General features: G+C 44.9%; 1 protein-coding gene across 2 annotated transcripts in view; it reads left to right on the top strand.

The window, feature by feature from the left end:
- The window catches only part of ARMH3 (armadillo like helical domain containing 3), a 125,153-nt gene extending 99,190 nt beyond the window's left edge, over positions 1-25,963 (top strand). For both annotated transcript variants that reach the window (XM_048310628.1, XM_048310627.1), the window contains exons 25-26: positions 17,546-17,662; positions 23,583-25,963. In XM_048310628.1, coding sequence (XP_048166585.1) covers positions 17,546-17,662; positions 23,583-23,675 — 210 coding nt within the window. In that variant the 3' untranslated portion in view covers positions 23,676-25,963. The remainder of the gene's footprint in view (positions 1-17,545; positions 17,663-23,582) is intronic.
- The last annotated feature ends 784 nt before the right edge of the window (positions 25,964-26,747 follow it).

The following is a 26,747-nucleotide window of genomic DNA, read 5'->3' as shown; positions in this document are numbered from 1 at the left end:
CATAGCTACAATGACCTCTGGCAGTAAGATGGATAAGTATGGAAAATATGCTGTTATAATCTCAACAATTGGAGAAGGCGATAATTTGCAGGCTGTCACCTAATAACATTGTTTCCATAATATGTTTTATAATAATTTCCACATAACATGTGGCTCCTGCCATGTGCTTTAGCCTCTGAGTTGGAAACTTTGCCACTAATTGTCACTCTGTGTAGAACCCCACTAATGAAATGTTGTGCTGAAGGCTTATTTGTGCACAAACCCTATCGTGGTTTCCCAAGTGTATTTCCCTCAGCAGCTGCAATTCAGCAGACTGCATTTGTTTTTGAGTTGGATGTAAAAACACACAGAGGATGCTGTTGAAATCATACTCTAGGGCTTCCTGACTACTCAGAAAATGTTGGGTTTGGGTCCTCTGTGAAAGCTGTAGAAGTTCTTCTGAGTGCTTCTCCCACTTGTGATGGCATGAATGAGCTTCTGTCTCTGAGATAGTGACAGCTACTTGCAGGGACAGACAAGGCATCATTATAGCAATGAGATTTAGTGTCAGGGAGCTGACATGACATGACTAGCTAACTCTTCTAGGGGTGCTTTGGCTTTAGGAAGGTCTGCAATACCTTTTTCAGAGCCAACTGAGCTGCCCTGGAGCCCCCTGAGCATGTTTAACACAATGGAAAGCTGGAAATAATAGTACTGTGGGAATACTATGAGAATCTGGGCACTGCTCACAACTCCCCTCTGGTTATATTTCTTCAGCATATTGTGAACCAAACTATTGCTCTTCCTGCAAGTAAGGCACCAGTCTTTTCACTTAGGTAATGCATTGTACTTTGCAGCCTTCTCCTAGTTCAGTGACAATGAATGTTCCAAACCCAGGACGAGTCCATCCTTATGTGAGTCTGGAGGTCACACAGAGTCCTGAGATGTCTCTCATTCTGCCAGCAGTTCTCTTTCCAAGTGTTTAAAGGAAGAGTGTGCTTAGCTGGCTAATTAAGGACTGCGTCTCCCTTTCCAGTTCTCTTCTGCACTAGAAATATACCCCTCCCCAAATCTAGGTACCAGCCTCTGCTCAGCTATGTCATGTTGGTGGTTTGCTGTAGTCAGGCATCTGTCCAGCTTGCAAGAAACATTAGCTGTCCCTGTCACCCCAAGGTTTATCTGTCATTTTATATAACAACTTATAACACAGAACATGGATCTAGATGGAGCTTCATGTGACTGTATCTGCAGGTGTTTTTGTCCCTTTCATTTCTTAAAAAAGGTAGTTGTGAACTGCAGCGTAGAGTTCTTACGGCTGTGTTTTGTTTGCAGTAAGTGGTCTCTTTGTTGAACATCTTGAAACACTAGAACAGGGACAATCTTCCTGCTGATGAAAACAGAAATGTGGATTTGTTAGGGAGCTGAGGTAGGCATGCTGGAACTTAGACTTTCTGATTGTCTGGTTTAAATTTTTTGCATCTAGGCTGCTTTGCTGGGAGTTTTCTACCCTGTCGTTAATGTTCCTGAAAACTAGTGACTTGATGGAAGCATCTCGCTACAGAGTCTTAGTTCTCACCTCAGCTGGAAAGATGTGCCTTTCTATTTTAAGGGATGAACCTATTTAATTACAGTACCACCTACAAGTCACTTTATAGGCATAGAAAGGAAACTTAGGTCTGTTGCTGGGCTAAACTCTCCTTCTCAGAAGAATAAAAAGAAAGCTGCTGTAATACTTCATCTCAGCCTCTTTGCAGATACCTGAGTGTGACACACTTTTTGCAGGGGAGAATATTAACGTGATCTGAACTTAATTTCTCTGGCTGATGACAGTTTTCCATATCATGCAGATTTTGCTGAGCTTTCCACCCTTAGTAGTGCCCAGAGGGATAATATTCCTGGACTGCTTGAGTCCTAAAGTGCTTCTGTTGCTATTTAGTGTGTTGATGCATCAGAACTAGGACTAAGCGGTACTGGGGCTGGGCAGTTAATGTCATACCACATGTTTTAGCATAAAGAAATTGGTCACTGACCACTTCTGTCCTAATTGCTCAGGAAGTTAGTTGTTAATGTGTGGTCTTGTCCGCTGTATTATTAGCTTAAGGTATAGCCTGGTTCCTCATCATCATCCAGAAACCCTTCAGTTGAGTGAGGCATGACTTGAAGATGGAGGTTTTGTTTTGAGATGGGGATTGACGCTGCCGTGTTTTTCATACGAGATCATAACTCAGTGTGACTTCAGCTTAGGTATGTCAGGAAGACCTTTTTCTGTGATGAGTTTGGAAAAGGTCAGGTTAAGATGCTTGAAGAAAAATGGCCAGTTGGCTTGATTCTGATCTTTGTTTTAGAAAAGAATGATGTAAAAATCTGCCAAGTCAAATCCGGGGAATAAGTAGTTTTTATTTTTATGGTATTCATCTGTAGAGACCTGGGGGATGGAGGGTGGAAATCACCTGCCTACAGTCTCCCCAAGCCCCTTACTTTCCAATGCTTAACAGCATTGTCATCAAAGAGGTCAATCCAGACTCTGGGCTGTTAACCCTCTCCAGTCACCTTACAGCCTTGCACCTGTGTGCTTACAGACTGCTGCACGTTCTTCTGCCCTGCTGCTTGTAACTGAGTCAAGAACAGATGCTGGGGAAATAGCTACAAAATGTTTTAAGACACATGCCCTCTGTCACTCGCTCTTGGAAAAGGCGATTGGATCGTTCTGATGCTCAGTGTCCCTCCCTGGCAGAGGCTCTAATAAGCCTGCTAGGATAAGGGTGAGGAGCATTTCAGATCTCAGGCTTCTTAGGTTCTCTATAGCTCCTACTGTATATTCCCTTCTCTCTGGGTACTGAGCTGTTGTTCTGGCACAGTATTTGACTGGAGATTTTTCCCTGCCCTTGTTTTTTCTGTGGGTGGCTGAGTGTCATCTCACTGCTGACAGTGCACGCATTTGAGAGGATTCCTTTACATGTGCTTCTCTGGCATTTTATGATTCTGTCTCTTTCAGCATGTGATAACAAAATATAAAGTAGGTCACTATTTCTTTTTTTCTTTTTCTTTTCTCGATTCTGCAGTTCTTGTGATGTTTGAATTCTTTCTGATACCAGTTTTGGAGACTTGTGACGAGGAGAGTTCAGTAGGTTCCTAAAGCCTTGGTAGTCATCTTAGGATCGGGCCTTAACAGGACACTTGAGACATCTCTTTTTGTAGCCTTTGTGTGCCTTGGCTAGCCTGTTAATTAGTGCCCTTTACATGTTTTAGAGAGTTGAGAAGGAAAAATGATGGCACCTCTCCTAATGCACAGCCATCACTTGCTGCTATGCTGCATCCTGTGGCTGCTGCCAGCCCTGCCCTGCTGTCCTCTCTGAGTTGATTGTAGATGGCAGTTGTTGTCTAGAAGCAGTAAACAAAGTGAACAGCTCTACTTATTGCAATTTGTGAAAATGCACCAAACAAAAGCTCTAGGCGCAGTCACAAGCCGGGCCTTAAAAGGGCATATGGAAGAAATTTAGTCTTTCTTGAGTCAGGCCAGTTCAGGCTACAACAAACCCCAGACCTTTAAAGTACCTGAATTTTTCAACCTGCAGACTTGCTTCTGTGTTTTATTTATTCAGTTCAAGAAGTGTTGGGGTTAAATTATAGCACAACTTCACTGAAACTCCCTTTAGCAAATGATTCTTAGAACTGTAAGATCAGAGTCGCTACAGAGTAACTTAAAATGTGGCCCCCTTCAGCTTCTGCCACGGGCTTTCTCAGCAGGGTAAGTGTGGTACCAATTTATTCTGTTAGCCCAGGGTGAGGATGGATCCCTCTAGTTTATCCTGCCTTAAAGGTGTGTTGTTATGTGGTCAAATGCAGGCAAACATTTTGTAGAGCTTCTCTGAAATATGAAACCGAGTTGAAGACACAGAGAGACCTGGTCCAAAGCTTCCACCCAAGCTGCCTTCTAGTGGCGTTGAATTCCTGAGGGGACTGCTCAGCTGAAATGCCTGGTTAGTCAGGAAAAGCCAAGCAGAACTTGAACTTATGTATTAGTATAAGGTGCAGTTTCTTAAGAAATTTTCTAAGCAAGCATGAAATCCTCTGTACGTATAGTCAAAAATTCGGATGTGAGAATAACACCAAGAGGGCAATGCAGCAGCATTTTGGGAAGAGCAGGGTTTGATTCCCATTTAAACAAAAATAGTTGTGCAAATAAAACTACCAGCTGATGCAGTACAAATTAAAGGTTTTAAAATCTGGAGAAAAAGCTGCTGAGTTGTTAATCCCTGAACCGAAGCCCTCAAGTCCTTTTAGTGAGTGACTTCAGCTTGTCATCTAATCCCTTTGACTCATAGAAAACAGACCCGGTGTTGCTCTCTGTGGTGTAGGAAGAGGAAATTAAACCAGTGAACTAAATAAACAAATTGATTAATTGGCAACAATAAAGAATTGTGTATGCACTGTATCTAATTGCTTTCTTTATATTGTCTTCCTCAAACTTCTGGGAAGACACGGGTTTATGGGTTGCACATGCAAAAATATGCTAAAAAACCCCACCTCACCAAGGCTTTGAACCTTTAGCTTCAAAGATCATTTGCGGATCATCTTATGTTGCTTTGGCCAGTCTCTAGCAGGGACATTGCTCAGCCAAGCTGAATTTATGCAGTGGAAATTCAAGCTGAAATGGAATATACCTCAAGATCACAGAGTAAATCAAATCTCATTTCCTTGCTTGCAGGCAATGTGGGCTGTGTGGACTTTCTTCCTCCTTCTCTTCCTCCTTCTCAGTAATTTTAATTCTACCAGATCAGAGCTACCTTTTTCTCATAAGAAGTACTGAGCAAGGCTTCCCTGAGCCTTATTCAAAAACCCATCAGAGCTAATAGTTTTGAAAATGTTTGATGTCCAAGAGGCACTTGGGAGCATTAAATCCTCACACAGGGATTTTTAGGCTGTAGAACACTGGTGTCCTCCAAGCATTGCAGAAATTACAGTGGAAATATTTCCATCACAGATCCTGCAGGTACTGATCCATGGAATATGGCAAAAGAGAAGTATCTAGAGAAAGGAGAAGCATTGGTGATCAGCTCCATATCCCCAGGACAGTGGCATCATCTTTGCTTAAGTCTTCAGTATATCCCATCTGTATAGCCAGCAGGTTCTGTTTAGAGCTGTGACAGGAAAAGGTACATGTTTTTGATTCAGAGGGACAAGTAGTTCTCTAGCTTGCTGCTCACCTTGCTGATCAGCTCAACTTGAGGAGTCAACAGCTGAAGTTGCTTTGGAAAGGAAGCATAGGTTGTGTTCTCCTCATCCTTTGGAGAGAACAGGTGCCAGCACATGTCACCTTTTCCTTGATTGTCAGCGGTGGATATACAGCCAACACTGTGATCTTCTCTGGCCAGTCAGCAATAAACCTCACCTTTGTGTCATGTCCTTCCTGCCCATCCAGCATCTGAATGTCTGTGGAGATAAAAGCTCGCTGTCATAGAGGGAAAATGCCTCTTTTCAGTGTATCTCAGCCACTCATTCTGAAGAGATTTGTCTCCTGTAGTGTTTGGGGTTGTTGTTGGGAGCATATGAATCATGAGAGTGCTGGGCTGAAGAGCTGGTAGGTCTGATATTTTAAGGACTTAAGTGGAAGAAATGTTTATGGGATAAACAGTGTATTCCAGGGCATACAAGGCCTTTTTGTTCTCCGGATATGTTTTGATTGCAAGATGCCATTTAAGCATGCCAGGAATTCTTCTTCAGAGGCACAGCTATTATCTTGGACTCTGATAGTTTCTGTCACGTATAAGGAGAAAGGACTCAAAACAAATGAGTGTCAGCAACCTTTGGTGCCTCTGTGTTTATTCTAGAGATTGCACATGAATGTTTTTCTCTGAGAAGGACAGTAATAAGCAGCAGACAATTTGATTTCTCAAAAACATCAGAGCTGTTTTCTGTGTGTGGTCCATGCCCAAGTCTGCTCCCACTCAGCTTCACCTTGTTGATTGTCTGCTGCCCAACTTTCCAGCACATCTCCATTTCAGTCAAAAAGTGTCTCAGCCTACAATGTTCAGCATCTCATCAGGCCTGCTCTTGCTAGTGATTATCTTGGATAGTAGCTTTTACATTTCCATCTGTCCCAATAGCCATTTAAATGTTCCTTTTAAATTAACTTAGCAGTCAAGTTTAAGCAGTTCTGGTTTTGCAGGCAGAGAACGTTTTCTGTGTTGGCCATGGATGCTTCCAAGCATTAATGGTGTCGTTCTGTTTCAGTTCTGGGCATTGCCCAGATGGAGTTTCAAAAGAATGACACATTCCAGCAGCACAAAAGGGAATAATTCAACAAATTAAAATGTTAACAAGCTGATATCCTTCAGCATATCAGAAATTATCTGGTTTCCTTATTTCTGCCCTTATCACAGACTTTGTCCATTCCTTTTCCTCCAGCTGTGTAATGCAGATTAGTCTAAGATCCCAAAGTGTGTCTGGGGTTTGTGAGGAGTCACTTAGTTGGGACAGATTTGGTTTGATCCCATTGTCTTGGTAGGAATTTCATAACTGCTGTAATTCTTGTAAACCTGACATGCACAGCTGCATTCCCAGTATCTTAGCCGTCTCTACTCCTTTACCTTCTCAGTCCCTCCTGATGTCAGTACGGCCTGGTCCCCAACACCCTTGGTGCTTGTGTTTAGGACGAAGAGACTTCTGACTTGCACAGTAGAATGTCTTATTTCTGCAGTGAATGCCTTTGAAGGAAGAACTCCAGACTCTGGATTGCAGGCTAGGTGATCTGCCCTTAGATTGACTTAAACCACTTTTGGAACTGCAGCCTTAGAACCAGACATTTTGCAGCTGAAGTTTTCTTTTCACTACAGGATTTTTCTGTCTGTAAGGATCATCCAGACAGCTTATAGCTGTCTGTTCCAACTCCAGATTTGCAAAAGCCTTAAGAGCTAGAACTTTTATATGGGTTGAGTCACACAAACTTCCAAGCACTGCCCACCTTTCCTGATTAGCTTGCTTCCATAACATACTGCTACTACAGTCTTTCTAGCTATTTGTAGCTACAGCTATTTGTAGCTAACCAGTTGACTATAGATCTTCTATTTCTTTTGGGCTCTATCTTTAGAAGGCATTTTTGCAGACTGAATTTTAAAGTCTCTCAGAATCGTTAAACTGTAGAAAAGTATGCCAGATATTGTCATGCAGGAAAGGACTCCTGGAGTCAGTGATAAGCCTGGAAATGTTGGCTCAAGACTCAACAGTAGTCATAAAGACAAATTATTAGAGAGAACACCAAAATAAAGGAGGAGAACTGTGTTGTCACTGTGTAAGTCTTTAATAACCCATGTTTCAAATCTTGTGTATTGATTCCAGTGACCTTAGTTCATAAAATATACTGCAGAACTGCAAAATAGTGCAAAGAATCAAGCAGCTATTTGCTCAATGGGTCTCTTGGCTATCCAGACTTCTTGCTTGTATTCGAAAGTTTTTATTTTCCCTGAGAACAGACTTCAGTTCATTTTCCACATGTAGTCAGTTAGGCAGGTGAGCTTAGTGTTTCCTCTTTCTTGGCTTCATTGCATCTCCTCAGGCCACTGAATGACTGCCTTTTATCACTTCCACTGATTGCTGAAATGTAAGTAGCAGGTAGGGAACTGATCTTTCTAACATCTGCCCCTCCAAATGTATACCTTCCTTCCCCAGTCCTAGCTCGTTTTCTCTAGCATGTCCTATATTGATTTTGACTTTAAATACAAGCGTCCACTTGGTTTATGGCCAGTTTTTTAGCATATTGGTATTTAGTTTTGCTGCTTCCTTTAATTAAATTTGTTCATGCTGTGCAAACCAAGTTTAAAAATATTTCTGATCATTAAAAAAAAAAAAAAAGTCATGAGCTAGATTAGCATCCACTTTTTCTCAGCAAGCATCAGACCCAGGGCTGTACATTCATAAAGGCCATTTGCTTGCTAGTTGCTATAAAAGATCAAAAAAGAAAATCAAAATGCATGGCAAGCTCCCTGGCTTTTTGGACTGTCTGTGTTCTCCTTTCACTTGTCTTGATCTTCAAGTCAGAGTCCTGGTGAGTTTTGATTTGGTTTTGTTTCTAAGTTACTTTGCAATCATTATATCCCATAGAAGTCCATGGTGGCTGTGTGAGGGGCACAAGCTCTCTTGGATCCTCTACTGATTACTGTGAACCTGACATAGTTCCCGAAGCCCCATGTGACTGTAGGTGTTTGATTAGACCATAACCAGAATAAGCCTCCCCATTGTTTCTTCCGTGGGCACAATTAGGTTTTGGTTTCCTCGAACTGGAGCAGTGCACTTGCTTCTGTCTGGATTTGATTGAGCAGAAAGGGCTTTGTTGCATATCCTGCCTTAATCTATTCTCTAAACAGCCTTATTCCTGAGCTAACTGTCTTCTGGGCAAATTTGAATTTCTTTAGTGGGAATGAGTTTCCTCTGGTGTACATCAGGTATCCTGTTGTCATTTCATCAAGGCAATCTCAACTGAAAGTTGTGTATTTGAGTTCCAGCATTTGCCAGGATGCTTTCTGGCTACTGGTCCTAGAAAGATTTTCTTTCAAACCTTTTCTTAAAATCTGCAGCAACCATTTTTAAGGTTCTTATATCTGTTTTTGATTTCTGTAATAACTTTGTTTGTCTTGGCTTCTCAGTTTAGCTGGAGCAGCAGTTCACAACTTAAAACTCTTTTATCTTGTCTTGAGAACTAAGGTTACTGGCCTTGCTTTGGTCAGTGAAATGGTGCTGAAGAGCTGCTGCTGACTATTTTTTTCCTCTGTGTTCAGGAGGACAAGGTCTTCTGTAAATAGAGAATTGCACCAAAGGTTGCACACAAATCACAGCATTCATTTGCTGAATGCTGGTTAGCCACTTAGGCTGAACGGGCAACATGAATGATAACAGTGAGCATAAGGATGCTCTTGTCCTCTTGTGTGATGTTTTGATGACAGCAGTTGATTTACTGCTCTGTGAGAATGCAGCTGGTAGATAAAAAGCTTCTCCTGGAATAGCCCATCACATTTCAGCACTTAAGTTAATTGTAAGCACAAAGGAGAAATAAAAAAATTAACGGTCCAGTCCATAGCTATCTGCAGTGCATTTCAAGCCTTGGCAGAATTGCAAGTGCTCTTACGTACCTAGCAGTGAGAAATGTTTTCATAAATGCCACCAGCTGGAGATAAGGGTTCACAACTCCAAAATGGGCTGTAACTCCAAAATAGCAAATCTATCTATCTCATGGTTTTATGCTCCTGCCATCATCCTGGCCTTTCTTATGCTGCCTGCCTTTCTCAACAAAATTTCTAAAACCAGGCAATCTCAGTGGGCCTCATTCGGTTTCTGGCGTTATTTCCCCTTCCAGATCTAAATGTCTGCTCTGGAGACTGCCTATTTTATTAACTGATAATTTTAAAGATATTTTGTTTCAGGATCTTTGACTTCTTTTTCCCTGCCTAGGTTTTGAAAGTGCCAGCATTGTGCAGTATATGGATGCTTTTTCCCTTGGCAGAAGCCCACTGAACCTGTTTTCCTCCCTTGAATGGCACAGAGCTTGCCTCCTTTATTTTCCCTGGAGAGCCTGTCCCTGGAGTCTGGCAAAGGGCACTCAGGGTCCCACAGAGAATGCCAGGTTTTGTGCCAAGTGGAGTAGGCAGATCAATATAAACCCACTGACCATCTTTGAAACTGGGAAAGGAGGATTGGTCTTGAGAAAAAGCAGTGTGAGGCTACGTGCATTTTTGCTCCGTGTGCTCCAAACCTCAATGGGTTGAGTAAAGCACATTTAACACGTGTGGGAGTTGTGTGTGTGTGTGTATAGACGCGACTTCTTGAAATTACTCTGCAGCAAAAGCATTCCTGGCATAGGCTTTCTGGTAAGATGGGCAGGCTCTCAGCTGCCTGACAGCTGGAGCTCAGAAGGTATTGTAGCACAGCACTACCTAGTCCTGGTGATGGCTGCAGGAATGTCCAGGATTATCACCACATTAATCTGTTCTGCTTGTCTGTACCTCTTACAAATTAAGTGCCCTGCAAGTTGTGCACATAGAGAGACCATATGTCTCCCTTGTTACTTGCCTTTGTCCTTGTTTGCAGCCTTACTGCTTCTTAAAGTAGCTGTTGATTCTTGGGAATGCCTGTCCCATGGGAGCTTGGAATGGGCACTGTTTTGTACATTTACAGTTGCTTCTTGGTGAAGCTGGATAACAGTTTTGGCTTTGAGACATTTCTGAAAGCTGAGTGGTTCCCAGATTGGTTGGATCAGTGTGTTTTTTTACCACCATTAAATAAGAGTTGAACACCTAAGGCTTCTAATGGATTGTGGGTTTAAAACATTTCTGAAGCAGGTAAGTCTTGTCCCCAAAATAGGATGCCATTTCTGCTAGCAGAGTTCAGAGAACAACAGTAATTTTCTGAGTGAGCTTATAAATTATTTATCTTTAGAAGAGGCACCTGTGGGCAGAGGAGAAAGACTGTAACCGAACCCTCACACTCCATGGATAGAAACTGTTGCCTTTGTAGGCTTGTTCCTTTAAAGATCACAGATCCCTGTGAGATCATTGAACAAACATCTGAGCTACTATATATTATCTGAGCCTGGCAGGCTGGCTGTATGCTGAGGTGAGAAAAGGGGGTGTGAAGTGTCCCTCCTTGATGTTGCTAAGTAAAATAATAATAATGATAATCTTTTATGTACGATCAAAATCTTTTGCCTTAGGTAGAGAAGTGGTGAGGCCTGGATTTCGATACCACTCAAGTGCAGATGTATAAAAGCAGACCTCAGGAAGGATTTAGGACATTGAGAGTTAGACTTATGTTTAGTTGGGTACAGAGCAGTTCACTGAACACAGCAGGACTGTGAGAAGTGACTGGCAGGGACAAAGGACAAACTAGTGGGCAGAGACAGTTCACTTCCAAACTCCTGGAAGTGGTGTCCTGGCTAATGCTCAATGAGCTGAGCAGAAGGAGATTGGCAAACACAAACTAAAAAGTGTCAGAGTAGACCTGGTGGGAGCTGTGTGCAGGGATCCCTGCACCAACCTTAGCAGTGGAGAGCAGGGTGAGGCATCTCCTGTCCCTATTTCCTGGCTCACTCATCTTTGCTATGTGCTGCTCAACTTTGTCTGTGTGTCCAGCTCCAGACACTGAACAAGACTCCCATGAGTTCCATCAGCTTTGGATTCTCCACAGCAGGACTGGAGCAGGTACTTATGTCCCATTGATACCCTGGAGCTCGTGGGCAGCTGCATCCACCTCTGCAGGCTGTTCTTCCCCCTAGTGACCTCTTAGAGTCTTACTGCCCAGCAGTGTTGGTGCATCCTGTGTCAGTGGCATCCTGTTTCATACCTCAGAGGAGAAATGCATGCTTGTTTGCTTCCACGTAATCTTTTGGTCTGGCTGAACTTTTTACTATTGGAAAAATACCCTTCTTCCAGGAGTTTTTCCTGTACTCAGGGCAGAAAAGTTGATGCCTTCTACTCTGGGAATGACAGATGGTGGGGGCTGTCTTACAGCCTCATGCTCTCAGCCCATGAGAGGGCCATGGGTCCTTCACTGCATGTAGTACAAGCTGCAGCTGCTGTATGCAGATCTGAGGCACCAGAGCAGGATTGGCAACATGCTGTGTGTCTTACACATATGTGGCATGATTACACTTGAATCTGCAGCCCACATCTTTGTCTTTCCCGTCAGACCCACTCCACATCCTCTGGATCCATAGATATGTGCTGCACATGCAGCATGTCTTGGGAATCTGAGTTGTGAAACTATCATAGCAACATCCTCCTCCTCTTTGTCTTAGCATTCATGAACATGGAATTAATAGTCATGGCTTGATCAGTGTGGGGGTGAGGAATGCTGCTAAAGCATCAGCACTGCATTTAGCTCCAGGATAGCTGCAAAGGTAAGGTAGTGTTGGGTCAGACAAAAGCTCTGTGCTGCTGCTAGTCCTGGATGGGTGCTTTCCTGGAAGCCAGTGTGAACGGCAGCTGCTTCCAGCATGTGTGTGTAGCATTGGCAGCCTTAGTGGAGCCTCTCTCTGAACTTGGCTCCTGCAGACAGTGAAAGAGGAAAGGGAGAAAGAGATCGAATGCAGCTGGGATTTGGACAGAGTCTGTTGGGAAATGTGGCAGCTGTGTGTGTATGTTTTTATTTAACTTCTAATTATTTAGTTATGTTCTTTGTCTGTGGTGCTTCTGGGGATTAATTTCAACAAAGACTCCAGCCTGCATCAGCAACTTTAAAGTTGCTCTGTGAGAAGTGTGATGGCACTTGGAAAAAAAAATCATTTTCCATATTAATTAGAAGTTACTACTGTAAAATTGGTATCAATTATCCAGCACTTTATTATGGAGAGGCAATAGCCTCTTTGTAGTCCAGGTGTCAGCAGCCTTTTCATTACAATGAGAAATGTTGCTATCTGGTTGAATTCATGTGGAGAAACACTCGGGCTATGAGCTGTTGTGGAGATTAGGGAGGGAGAAAAAGGGGAAGATTTGCACTAAACCTGGAATAAACAAGCCTGTTTGAGGACTGCAGTGTGAAATGCACATTTCTACTGGAATAGGAAAACCCTAGTGTCTCTTCCTACAGCCTCCACCCTCTGAGCTGAGGGGATAGACTGCTGTGTTTGCTTGTGGTGTTTTGGGCTTTGCCCAGGTTTGGGAGGTGGGACTGCCAGAATTCCCTCTGTGTGTGGTACACAGGCAGTGACAAGCACTCTACCACTTCTGCAGGGAGGACAGAAGGCATGTTTGGCTGCCTTCAGTCCCTGTGCCATGTCGTGCAGTAGCAGTGATGAGAGGTTGGCATTACATGCCCCATAGACTGGCTGCTCCATCCCCTGGCATGGGACAGATGGGAAAGAGCCCCTGGCTTTTCTGTCCTGTGAGGGCTTGCTAGTCCTGACCTGGAAAGCCTCCCACATCCCAGCCATGTGAGCAGCAGGGAGTTGGTGGGGGCAAAATAGTGCATGTTAACCTGGGCATTGTTGGGGTGGTTTTTTGCCTTTTGCTTGATGTGAGATCATTCAATCAGTGGTGTTCCAACTGCTCCTGTTGTGGTAGGTAATGACTGTCTTATGGGCATGGAGCGGCTTTAGTGAGGTACTGGTGATGCTGACTGATTGCATTCTTGTGCTTTCCTGTGCTGATTAAAAAGATGGTGTAGAGACATTGATTTGTTCTTGCTTCTGTTTTTCCTTTTGTTTTTCTGTCATTATCTTTGCATGCTTCCTGGAATCTACCCACCATCAGCTTCTTTGCTGGGTGCTGTGAATTGCTGGTGCTCTCTAATTTTATGTTCCAGTAAGGCAGAGACTGCAGTTGCAGATGATGAAAGATTCTGTAGGTTAAAAAGTTACTAAGCAATGAAGCAAATGATGTCTGCCAGATAGATGGGCCCTAGTACTGCATGTTGCCCATTAGGTTTTATTGCTGGTGCAGCTCCCCCTGTGGCTTTGCTGCTACCAGTAGCTGTGTCCTCCTGGGCACAATGGGGATAGGAGACTGCTGCGTGTAATCGCTGTGTTTCCCCAGGACAGGCTCTTCCAGGAGGTCCAGTCTTTCTTGGGAGAGTGCAATATGTTGGCTCCTGTTGAGGATTAGTCAGAGGGAACAGCTCTGGTGCAGTAAGGAGGAAGTTGGTTTGGAGTGACTAGTGCAGCAAAACGATGGTCTGTTTTGAATGCTGAAAATTTCAGGGCAGGGGCAATTGCTTCTGGGGGAAATGGTTTCAGAGATCATGTTCACAAGAGGCCACTGACCCAACCAGCCCAGGTTGTCCATCCAGTTTGCAAGGTAGTGGTGAGCTGGTGGATGGAGCAAAGTAAGTAGCCACAAACTGTGAAATAATCTTGTTCCTCTGGGTGCAGTGACCTGGCATGGCTTGGGTAGGATGCTGCAGAGAGCTGAGCCCTTCACATCAGTCTCTCCATCAGAATCCAGCCCTCCTGCCGTGTTCCTAAGGGGATGCCTCTACGCACAAGTTGCTGATGTTACCAGGGAAGGAGAATTTTATGGGGCATGGGCAGTTGTAGCTGCAGGAGGAAGCTGAAATCTGAATGCTGCAGAAAGCACTTGCTGTTCAGAGCAGCTCCTGAAAAGTTGTTTTGGGGACACACATGCAAGGACCTGAATCCCTAGCATTTCTCTGGAATTTCTGGAAAGCAGTCAGTGAGTGAGTGGTGGGGCAGGGGTTAATTTGATGGCAAATTATCTTTAAATTACAGTTGTGCAGGTCCACTGAGTTCTGGTTTGTTGCAGTGGAAAAAATGAGCGAATGTAGCCTCTGGGGCTGATACAGGTAACTGCAGGAAGGGAATTCAGCAGCCTTTGCTCTTCTTGTATTGACCGTGTCTGAGTTGCTTGCTTCCATCATACTGCTTTTTTAAGACTCTGATCCCCCTAAGGTAACCTACAAAAAGAGTTTTAGATTGTGACTCCATTAGGGTTTTTTTTTTTCCACTGCAAAGATCCAGTAAACCATTAAAAAAAAAGCTGAATAACTATTTAAAATCTTTTTAGAAGAAGACCAGCTAAAAGTCCCTTCCTTAAAGTCCCGTCCCGTACTTGACCATCTTGGAATTCATGTTTTCTAGACTAGAGACTTCCAAGAAGAATGGGTTGAACAAGACTTTGAAGGAAAAATGCTTTAATCTCAAAATGAAATTGCTCTAGTTCCTTTGGATGTGACAGAAAGGTGCAGATAAAGATCTTGCGTGTTTAAGGAAAAAGGCTGTTCTTTCTGCAGTAGTTTTCCTGAGCAAAAGTCAAAGCAACATGTAAGAGGGGCAAAGGATGCTATCACACAGTCTTCTATTACACAGAGGATGTGAGTTTTTTGTCATCTGTGTAGGAAGCTGATGTCTTTTAAACCTTCCTGTTAGACATTCTTAATGCCTTCTGCTGCTCTTTGACCTGTCCTCTGTCTAGCAGCTGCATCTTAAAGAGCAGATGAAATTGTCTCAAGGATGGCAGGTCCTAATCTCAGTAACAGTTTCTATCCATTACAAGGTATGAAGTTGAAATGATCTGTGAGTGGGTTTATCTCAGATCCCACGTAGCATTTTTTTTCTCAGCAGCAGCAAGAAAGGGAAATTATCAGGCAGTGGGGAGAAGCTGTTTATTTTTAACTTACCCGTTTCTTTTAAGTTCTATTTCGTAGTTAAAGGAGATAAGGAGTGGAAGCCAATGGAATACATAGCTAAAGGGATAAACTGATCTCAAGTTTGCTGCAGAGATTACGATAAGTAACAGAGTAGAGACTTTGGGGCCTCTTTTTCCTTCCCTGTCCTCATCCTAAAGTATCAAACCGAGTTCTTAGCTGCCTTTCAAAGGTGATGCAAGAGGGCAGACTTAAAGGTATGGTTACAGAGCTCACTACTGCCCTCAGGGTTTACTTCTCTTCACCATGGTTTGAGGATACCTCTCTTGAGTATCTGAAGAGATCTCTGCTCAGAGCTAGCAAGGAGGAATCCTGATTCTTCCTAAAGAAACGTGCATCCATTAACTGATCACATGTGTGTGGCACTGTGCATGCCTGTGTGTGTGGGAATACAAGGAGACTGAAGGGAAGGTTCCTGGGGAGTGAGGTAGCCCTGAATAAAATGCCTTTGCTCTTGAGTTACTGCTGGAGAAGCCTGTTCAACTCGTCACCTTTCAAACCAGGTTCTTGCCCTGCAGCTTATTAATCTTGGTCAATTTGGCTGCTTCTGATTGACAGGAGCAAGCTGCCAGATTTTTTATTGCTCAGAGGAAGGTGCATTATGCTATTACACTCCATCCTTAGTGGATAGTTATTCCTGTGCCCAGGTGGCTTTCTTTCGTCGTTGCTCTTGGCTCTGCAATACTTCTTGCAGCTTCTGCACACAGGAACAAGAAGGGCAGGCTGAATTTGGAGATGGCTGTCATTGCAGGGGTTTCTTTCTGCCAGTGGAGCTGACAAGCAAAACAGCATTAGGAAATGAGTCCTGGAGAGGAGGCTGCGAGCCTTTGCAATACTGGCAGGCTGTTCTTAAATAACATTGCAGAATCAGAATCAATGCAGTTGGAAAAGGCCTCTGAGATCTTCAAGTCCAAATGCTTATTCCTGTCCCTAGCTTGCCTCTGGAATGCTGGAGGACAGTTGAGCTGCAGAGATTTCTGTGTGACCATCTCACCTTGGAACCACTTTTGGAACCCCTTTTTTGCTGTCAGTCCTCGTTTGGGTGATTTCCCTGTGGCTTCTGCCACCTCAGGCCCTAGCATAAGTGTCTCTGTGTGCCACTGCCACATGCAGAGTTTGGGGGAAACAAGCTTTTGAAGGAACCCTAAGCAAGTTTAGATTACTTAGAATAAAGGATGTAAGGACAAGATTCAGTCCTGTAAACAGCAGCAGCTGCCAGCTGTCGGGGCGGTTGAGAGTGGTGCTTACATTGTTGGGAGTACAAGAGGAGAAGTGCAAGGGCTGCTTGTTGTTCTGGTCACTGTTGTCTTAAACCCTCTACAATGCTCTTCTTAGGATCTTTTTTGAGTTGTGATGCCTTGGAGCAGGGTCCTTTTCCTTTGCACCTTATACCATGTATCTTCCTGACTGAAGCTTATCATAAGCAGGGGCTATTGTAGTGCAAACCTCAGATGATGATATTCTGTTTAGCTCTCAGAGCAAATGGAAACAGCCTGAGAAAGAAGTTCATGTGTATAAGGGAATTGTTTCAGGCATACGTTTGCCCAGGAGTGTTGAGCTCTATGGTTCCTTGTAGAAACATTATTGTCACTAACCATCCCACAAATGCTTTGAGGAATATGTTAGTCCATGCAATGCTTTAAAGCTAAAAATCATTGTGGGAGTCCCTCTTGGTGTTCCCTAGTTAGGAAAATGAATAGTTCAGTAGCACAGAGATGTGTAACTATGAATTTGCAAGTATAGCCCAACACTGGGAGCAGAGTAGTAATAAAAGCTGGAACTGCTGTGGTTGCAGTGAAGGCCAACAGTAAAGTATCTCCTGGGCAGAAAGACCTGAATTCATGTCTTCATCTCTTTCTAAAAGCAGCATCCGTACCAAGGCTGATCTTCTCTTAGTGCCTGTCAGAAGCTTGTTCCCATCAGAAGAGACATACGGTGCTCTGTATGGAGGCTGACCTGAGCAGCTGTAGAAGCTGGTGGTTTAGCAGGCTGTGAACAGTGATTCACAAGCCAGGAGGGAAGTGTGGTGGCAAAACTAACCTTGGAAGGACTGGGTTTGGGCAAACCTGTGTTTGTATAGTGTTTCTGTGTTGTATCTGGGTGTACATGTGGTAATTAGCTGCTTGATTTATTAATGTGTCTAATTCTGATGACAGAAAGCTGCTGCTGTCATGGGTATAGGTTCCATCTACCATTCTCAGGAATGGAGAAATTCTGTAAATTTCAGGACTGTTCTTGGCATTAGGAAGGCTTTAGTGCCCACCTCCGTGTTGTTAGTCATGAGCCAAATATTGGCTGTTAAAGCCATCTCTGTTGTGAAAACAGGTGCCAGAGCTGTGATCTATCTCAGTCTTGCTCCTCCTGTGCTGAGGCGTCCGTGGATACTGATTCCTGTGCTGTGCTTGGCTGTTTCTGGCAGGTTTTGGAAGTGGTACGGTCCAACTACGACACGCTGACCCTGAAGCTGCAGGATGGACTGGACCAGTACGAGCGCTACTCAGAGCAGCATAAGGAGGCTGCCTTCTTCAAAGAGCTGGTAAGCTGCCTTGACTGCACAACCAACAGCCCTCTTCCAGGGCCTTTGCTTATGGCCTGGGCAGTTTGGGGTATAGCTGAGCAGTCCTGTTACTCCACTGGACTGCCTCCAAAGACAGGGCACAAGCAGGATCTGGACAGACACTGTATGTCTTAACTGAGAGCTTCCTAGAGCTCCCTGCGTGGCTGAAGAGGAACCTCCAGGCTGCTTAGGCCAGCACTGGTCAGACAGTCTCTGTCCCTTTTGCCACAGGGATTTGCTGTGCTTTGCAGTGGTAAATTTGTATGGGGAAAAGCTGACTGAGCTGCCTGCTCCCACCTGGGGTTTAATCACAGAGCAACTTTGCTTCTTTGCTGTTGTTAAGGGGACCATGAAGTTTGGGACTGAGCAGAGCATGTGATGCCGGTGAAACACGTTCCTGCTCATTGCTTTCCTCCATCACTCACAAAATAGGGTTCCCAAGCAAAGAAAGTGAAGGCATTCCCTAGAAATGTTTCCATCTGCAAGAGGAGAAGACTGATGGTAGGAAGCCCCATAAAAATTATAGAGCAGAGACAAAAATGAGTCTAAATAGTTCAGGTTAGTAGTTATAATTCTTGAGCAAGCCAGCTTGCTTACCCTGCTCCAGAGAGCCCTGATGGAACTTTTCTTGTCCAACAGCCACATGAGCATGGAGGCAGTGTTTTGGTAGTGGCTGATGTCCGAGGGAAGCTTCACTCTTGAATCATTACAGCTTCAGCAAAGGGAGGGATCTCTAACTTTGGCAGCCTTCTCCACCAGTCTGAGAACTGATTCTTTCTCCCAGCTCTGTCCCTGCTGATTGATGAGTAATTGATGCCTGCCCACTCTGTCACGAGTCTCCATGAGTTTGGGCATGTTGTGCATCCCTCTGTCAGCTCTGCTCCAGAACAGGCATCTGAATTGGTTTTGTTTCCTTTTATAGAATGCTTTTAACTGTCTTGGGGTCATTCCAGCCCTGACATTGGGTAGTATATGGGCAAAACCACTTGCAATTGCTTCTGTGCAATTTTTCAGTGTTTTTTTGTGCTTGTTTTTGTCTCTCTGGCCTGCTGTTTGATCCAGCTTTCCTGGAATACATGCAAAGAAATTTGGCCATAGCCTTCCTGTGACACAGGCTTCTTCTATTACTGTACCCTGGAAAAAAAACACATTTCTGTTTCTGTTGTCATCTCTTCTGTCCCAAGGGCTCGCACCCTCAGCCAGCATCTCTTTCCCCAGCCTCTTGGCCCCATGACTGCTCTGCTTCCTTCATGTTCCACTTTCCACTTGGCCTGGCAGAAGCTCAGGCTGATCATGCCAGTTGATTAAAATGACATTTGCAGTCCTATGATCATCACAGCCACAACAGACTTCACCTAAATTATTTTCTTCCTAGACCAATTTCCTATTTTTTCAAAATCCCAATTTTGTATCATTTAACAATCTGTTTATCGTAACCAGCCTGTCAACTCCCATCTGAAAATTGCCCATCCAGGTACCCCTGGGACCCTCCCCTCAAGAGGATATAAAAGGCATATAAAAGCCTGAATAATTACTGTATAAATGTGCTGATTTGACCCAGTTGTGAATCTGTTTAATCCACATCTCTAGATGCCCTGAGAATTGGGACCCTGTTAAATGTTCTTTATTCACAGCTACAGAAAATCCCCTGCATTCCATTAAGCTGTTCCCTCAACACAGCAGGAAATGAACCTGATACGTTATGATTTGTCTTCAGCAAATCCAGTTGGCCTCCCAGCCTCCTTGCTCTGTTTTTCTCTAGGTGCACAGTAACTGATGGCTTTATTAATTGTTCAAACAACTCATCAAAAAGGCCCTAATCTGCCCTGTCCTCCCCATAGCCTCTTCAAACCAGGTACTTGCTTGCTTTTTGTGAAGCTTCTGAGTCTTTACTTCAGGTTCTGATGCTTGTCTGATGTTGGATAATAGCCCCCTGCCCAATGCTTTGTGTTTAACCTCTGAGGTTTACAGGATGTCATGGAGGGGGCAGAGGGAAGTTGCTGCAGTTCTCTTTGTGGGCTGTACCAAAGGAGGAGGGCTGGTGGTGAACTACAGGTTTCCAAATTCACAATGGTCCCATCAGGACCATCCCCTTCCTGGACAAGGATCTCTTTGCAAGTAATTCTTTCCAGATTCCACCAGGTTTTTTATCACTATCTGTGAATGCATCAAAGCAAACCCTTCTTGGGTGGGGAACGACACAGAGGAGACATTTTCCTTTTCAGCTGCCTTTTTATATCTCTTTGCTCCCATTAAGTAGGTGAGCAGAAGCTTCCCCAAGCCATTCTGTGGGCTCCTTTATGCTTAGAAATCTTGTTCTCACTCCTTTGACCTGCTTTGCTAATGCACTGCTTCACTTCTTTTGCTTTGCCTCAGTACTGCTCTTTCTTGCTAATCCCGAAGAAAAATCTGCTTTCTTCTCCCATTCCCTTTACACAGAGGTTTTTAAAGGCTGCGATACTGCAGCCACATTGTGGTGGAAGGTGATGTGCAGATCGTTTTATCAACGGGGTTTTTTGGCATGTTGTGCTGCCTTTGAGGGGCTAAAGGAAGGAAGTTAGGAAGTTTTCTAACACTTTTTATTTCTTTTCTTTTGAAGCCTCAAGGATGTCATTTAAGGTCTGGGCTGCTTTGACAGAATGAATGGTTTGGATGTGAGCTTTTGGACCGTCACATTGCAGCTGGAGGAGTGTGTGGAAGGAGATTTCAGTATTTTTCCAAAACATTCACTGTCTTTGCAGTTAGACAGGTTTCATCAGTCTCAACATAGTCTGATTAGGGATTGATTTCTATGGGGGAAATTATATTAATTTGACTTTTAATTAAATGCAGTAGTCAGTGTAAACCTTCTTCCCACTGTACAAATAAATTAAGGGCTGCTTGTTGATTAGAAATAGGTTTAATTGATGAGACTTGCTGTGAAATAGGAGTGTCAGTACAACCTTGCACACTTCCAGCTCTAATGACCCAAAAGTAGAACTGAATCGTGTTTTCCCCCCATGGTTAATGCCATTGTTTCATCCATTCTTTCATTAATTCGTCCTTCTCCAGATGATGTCAGCGTTTCATGCATTTCCTATTTCTTCAAAGTTTGTGGACTAATAGTAAGAAAACAATTTAAAAGCTCTTCTGGCCCTAATGCTCCTGGTTACTCCATGCAGAAGCAAGAGAGGATGTGCTCTGCTTGTACTTCCTTGCAGAATGAATGTTAAAGCTCTGACCCTAATTTCTGCAGTTTTGGGGCCCTTGTGTAAGCCAGTCTGGAGGGATCTGGTAAATTCCAGGCTGGCAGCCAGGCCTTGGCTGCCCACTGCACCATGAGCTAGGAGGAGTCCTGGGGTGTATTGTTATGGAGCAGCTTAGGTAGACTACAGGAAGCTTCTGAAGTTTATCCTTGTTACAGACTGACACCTCCCTGTGTAACTGTCTGGTCTTCCAACTCCAGAAGGGAGATGAGCTCTGGCTCCCTGTGCTGAGCTCTGGTGCTGGAGATAACTTGATTTAACTCTAATTTGAGCTACTCTTACCTTTTAAGCGGGTTGGCTCACGCTGCCTGATTTCTCACAGCAGAAGAAATGCTGGGCAGAGATTTGTGTAAACGTCACTCTTGTGTGTTACCATGCCCACTCTTCTCCCCAAGTTGTGTTGAGGCAGATCTGCATCCATCTAGACTACTCTTGACCAAAGTCTGTGTCTAAAGCTTCTCTTGAAACCTGAAGCTGTCTTTAAATGAAACTAGCTCCGCAGGAGCTCCAGGTGAGCTACTTCACTGCTTCACAGCCCATAGGTTTTTAAAAGTACTTCCTCTTTTCCTGTGTAAATCTTCTTTGTCTTAAATTAGGCTGAATATTTCTTGCCCCATCCCTGGGGAGCCAGATAAATATTACTCACTGTTCTCTTTCTGACCTCATTTTACATAATGGAGTGTGTTTGTTCTGTTCCTCCTTCTCTTTGCAAACGAATCAGACTAATTGATTTCTTGTGCTTTACCCTATAGCTACAATTTTTGCTAAGCCCTGTGTTCTCATTGTGCCACTCCAGCCTCCCTTTCCGGGCTTGCAGAGACTCCTTGGAGACCTTGATTTGTATACAAGCTGGGAATGTTCTACTGTTGGTGCCTGGCCTCTGGCAGCAGTTCCTGGGGCCAGGAGCTCATTCCTGCTTGTTCTTTCTGTTGTTGGGACCCACAGAAATGTTTCTAGTCAGAATAAGGATACTGGCTTACACTACGTGTAGCATCTGTCCCTTTTCTTCAGGCAGTCACTTTCCCCAGGGCAGAGGACTCCCCACAGCTTGTTACCCTTGTTCTTTCCTTCTTGTAAGAACTGACTGGATCACTGGCATGGGAGCACTTGGTAGGACTGAGACCAGATCCTGTCAGTGGGACTCCTGTCTCCTGGCAGCACTGCCAACCAGTGTTCTGGAGACCACTTGCAGTGGTGTTTAACACAGGGTACAACCTGTGGTTATCTTGCAAGACATGGTCCCAAACTATTTGAGGATGGAGTAAGTAAAAAGACACCTAAAGAAGAGAGTTGAGGGGGTGCTCCAAGGGAACAAAGATGCTTGGAGTCTCTGCCAGCCATCCTGATGAAGGAGAGTTTGTGGTTTCTGCAGATGACATAAAACTTAAGTGCTTTGTCTTTAAGGGTAGACATCTTCTGGCATGCTCAGGTTGTTAGGGTCTATGCAATGGGGCTCACTGGGGCTCATTTCGCAACTTTCCCTGTTAACCTTCCAAGTTTTGGTTTCCTTCCCTCTCTTACACAATTCTGCCTTTTGGGTAGCTTTCTGCCCTTTCCCTCTTTTTCTCTCACCAGGGCAGCAAGTGGGACCCTTGGCAGTATATGTGTGTGTGTGTGTGTGTGTGTATATATATATATATATATATATATGTCCTCTTCCAGCCCCCAGTGCTGGATTCCTCATTATGCATCTATATAATTCTTCCCCCAGTGCTTTTATAAAGCACAAAACACTAACCAGGTCAGCAACAACCTTATTATCACAGGCTCCAAGTCTCTGGGAACTGTAGTCCTGTTGTTTGGATGAGCTTGTGTCAGTTTTGCTTTCTGTCACTGCTGCACAGTCGCTGACACAGATGATGTTTGACTTTGTTTTCTCGTTGCCAAGTGTAGCTGAGACTGAGCCCAGTCTGGGGCCTCTGTGTTTGGCCAATGAGTCTGCAGGCATGAGGGGAGAAGGGAACCTGCTGTCAACAGGGTTGCCCAGCTCTTCTTCATGCTTTGTGGGTGACCAGAAGTCTGGGTGTCACTGAGGGATAAAGGTGTCTCTTCTTCAGAGACAGTGAGTGAGCCAGCTGCATGTGTACGGCACTCAGAGTACACACAGCTGGCTCTGGACCTGGGGATTTCTTGCCAGCCTGGGTGATAATTTGTGTTCACAGCACAGTGGCATGGCCTCTGTCCTTTCCTTCAGTCTGTATCTTTGGCTCTCTGGGTTCTGGAGCAGGACAGAGGCCATGGCACTGCATTAATCTGGGAAATGCTGGCTGGCACTCCAGTGGGCACTGATAGAATATGATCTTCAAGCTGCAACCTGGGAGTGCTCATTTCCCCCATCTCTTTGCCCCAGAACAGGAAACACATCATAGCTCATGCATTCACATAGAGCATCTTCTCCCATTCCTGTCTCATTGGGAATTGACTCTGCTTGCTGGGATGTCACTGTAGACATTCCTGTTTTTCCAGGAAACGGCTGAAACCTCAGCATTTCCTTGCTAGAGTCTCAGTGAGAGCTTGCTGCAGCAATTTCTGTGGAGCTGTGAATGCAAAACAGCTTCATGCTGAGCATGGAGGTCAGCAATGTCAAAACTACCAGGCTCATGAGGAGCCAGGAGGAGTCCCGTGGCTAAAACATCTCGTTTTGTTTCTGTCAGGTTCGGTCCATCAGCATCAATGTGAGGAAGAACCTTGCTTTCAACACGCTGAGCCAGGAACTGCTGCTGAAGGAATTCTCTACGATCTCCTGAAGCGGGGCCACTGCCGCTGCGCCGGCTGAGCAGAGACGGGCCCATGTGGGCAGGGACACTCCAGCTCTGCGGCCGGTCGCCCCTTGCCTCCTGCCTGCAGAAGGGACTGTGTTTCTTTTAGGGGAACGCCTTGCTGCTGTGTGTTTGATCCCGAAGGAATGTGTTTTCAACAGAACTTGGGCTGAGGAGAGGTGATTGGCATGTTGAGGAGGAAGCAATTTTTTATGGTGCCACAGGAGTGGGCAGCCGCTCCTGTGACATAGCAATGGGAGATTCCCTCCACAGCCTCAGGGAAGATGCACTGGAAACCTTTGTAGCAGAGCTGGGGAGAGCTCACAACTGAAATAATAAAACCAGCCCAGCTGCGTGAAACTGTTCTGGGTAGAGATTGCTCACCTGCTCTATGGGGAAAGCTCTCTGATCCCAAGTGAGGGCTGTTCTTTTCCATCAGCCTGTGTCAACGTGTCCTCCTGTAATGTAAGTCAAATCCACTCCCATCCCATTGGGAATGGCTTTGGATTATAAAACAGTTTCCCCAAGGAGCAGGCCTTGCTTACTGCTGTCTCCTGATGTCAGAAGGTATCACTTCAACCAAGCCATCAGATTACTGGAGAAGGGGAAACTTTGCCTCCAAGGCTGTTGGCTTACAGGGTCCAGGGTGAGCCAGTATACAAGAATATGGGTCATCAAACAGAGCACTTTGTTACTGGAGACCAGCTCTGCTTGGGGTCACTGTTCCTTGCCCCACCTCATCCGCTGTTTCTAAGGTAGAGGGACATTTTTAGATACTTGGTTTTCATGGGGCAGAGGAGAGGCTGACTCCTCCCCACTCACCTTATTGCCCATCAGAGACTGCTTTACGACAATCCTCCTCTTCCGCACAGGAACATCTGCCTTGCACATGTTTGCAGGTGCCTGGTGACCTTCATGCATGAAGTCGTCTCCAGTTTTTCCCTTGTGTGTAGCACACAGTTAAAATGCATCTGGAGAAGTAGTGACTTCACTTTCTTGCCCCTCCTCTCTTCACCAAGCGACTTACAGCCCTGGTCTGCTGAGAGCTTCCTAAGGAAGAGCTCTGGGATGATGCTGTGGGGCACAGGCAGACCCTTCTGCTCCAGAGCAGGTGCTTCAGAGGTGCCCAGATCTGGCAGAGCCTGTTCAGAGTGCTGTGTCAGGCTCACAGCTCAGGAATACACAGCATAAACACCCGTTCCACACCTGTTCCCTGCTCATGCATTTTCAGCTCCCAGCAGTGATGTTATGATGTTAGGATCTGGCCTGACTTGGTGGACTGAAATAGAGAAGTTACTTAATCCCAGATCCACAGGGTTTTTCCTCCCCCTAGAAAACAGGTGTTTTTTTTAAAAAGTGCCTAGTCCTGCCCTTAGCCTTGTAGGTTAGTGTGAGTAATGTGAATGTCATGCTCATTTACTACCATTTTTAGGCAAGGCTTTTTCATGCTAATGTGCGTTAATTGTGTTAATGTTTCGTCTTACTTGCTATGAGCACGGGAAACAGAAAGCTGTGTCCTTGGCCACCCACTGGGCACAACACCTGATGAAGTCCCTGTGTTTTCCTTGGGAGCACCGGCCTCTCTCAGCAGAAGATACTATTCCTCAGCAGGGAATTGTCTGGCTTTTAACAGCTAAACCAGACACTTACTTGCTTTCTGCCATGCAAGTATATGGAAATATGTATGTGTCAGAGGGACAGTGCTTAGGAGAGCAAGCAGGCTCCATAAAATCACTGCTTGAGAACAGGCTGGGGCATGTAGAAGAGGCAGCTTCTCCAGTGGAAAATGAGGAACAGTTGTTTGCAGCACGAGGTGCTTGTCTGGGGGGGATACAGAGGGATTTCACCTCTGAGGGGGGAGTTCCTTCTCAAGGGGACTTGAGGTGCAGTCCCCAGCACTGTGACTGTTGGAACATTGAGTCATCCAGCTGTCTCCAATGCCTCCTGTTGTCTGAGCCCATTTAGGCTGAGCCTGGACACATACATGAGAGAGTTTGGAATGAGTCTGCTTCTGACTTGGCAACCTCTGGAATTTTCAGCTTCTCGCTCTGGGCTCAGCTATCAAAAGTCTTGTCTCCCTGAGGATGCTCCCTTGCTGGGATGATCATAGAAGCCCAGGCTGTGTGTGAGATCAGCTCTGGAGCCCAGCCCTCATCCAAGTCTGAGCTGGGGAAGACTGTGATACATGTCCTCTTGTCACACTGTCACTGAACCAAGCACTGTAAATGGATGTACATACAAACCTAGAGCTCAATAAATAGCAGAGCCCTGCCTGCCCAGAGTGTGCAGTGTTTGTCATTCACAAGGGGGAGAGTGGGGTGGTTACGGGACTGGCCCTGTCACCATTTGATGGCACACTGGCTGCAGCAGGGCTGTCGCCTGCCCTTGGGCTCTTCCTGCCTGTGCAGAGGGAGGTGTGGTGCTGCAGTGATGCTTTGTCCTTGGTCCAGTCTGCAGGTACCATCCAGTAGTCAGCATCCATCTTCCTCTTATGTGTCCCTGTGGCTGGCAGTAAGGAAACCATGAGCAAGGCTGAGAGCCCATGAGCAAGGGACCTGCCTGTGCATGGTGTGATGCTCTCCGCTGCTGGTGTCAGCAAACTCCTGCTCACAGATTCTGCTGCACGTTTGCCTGCTTTGTTAAACACCCTACTACTATTTGTGTTTTGAGGTCAGCTTGAACTGAGCAAAAAGTAATTTAAAGCTTAATGTTCAGCTTCAGGATGTGTGTGATGGCCTCAAACTTTCCCGCATCTGATCTGAGCAGGTGAGTGTATTTTGTTATATCTAATTCATAACTCTGTCTGTTACTGGAAGAGCTGTTTCTGAGGCTTAGAGAATGTGGGGAGAAATCATATTGCTGCCTTTAAATTATGCAGCAGCTGCAGGGAGACAAATATTTTACAAAATAATGACCGAATTCTGGAAGACAGTTGAATTTGAGCTAAACTTTGGAGGGAGTTACTAAAAACTGTTTTGTAAGTGCCACTGTGATTTTTGATCTCTTTTTCCTTAGCTCTTACAGGTCCAACTTTTCATGCAGACTTGAGAGAGAGAGGCA

The sequence above is a fragment of the Corvus hawaiiensis genome, chromosome 8 (assembly GCF_020740725.1).
Source record: "Corvus hawaiiensis isolate bCorHaw1 chromosome 8, bCorHaw1.pri.cur, whole genome shotgun sequence".
Taxonomy (NCBI): domain Eukaryota; kingdom Metazoa; phylum Chordata; class Aves; order Passeriformes; family Corvidae; genus Corvus; species Corvus hawaiiensis.
Note: the sequence above shows the minus strand (reverse complement) of the source record. Positions and strands in the feature narration are given on the sequence as shown.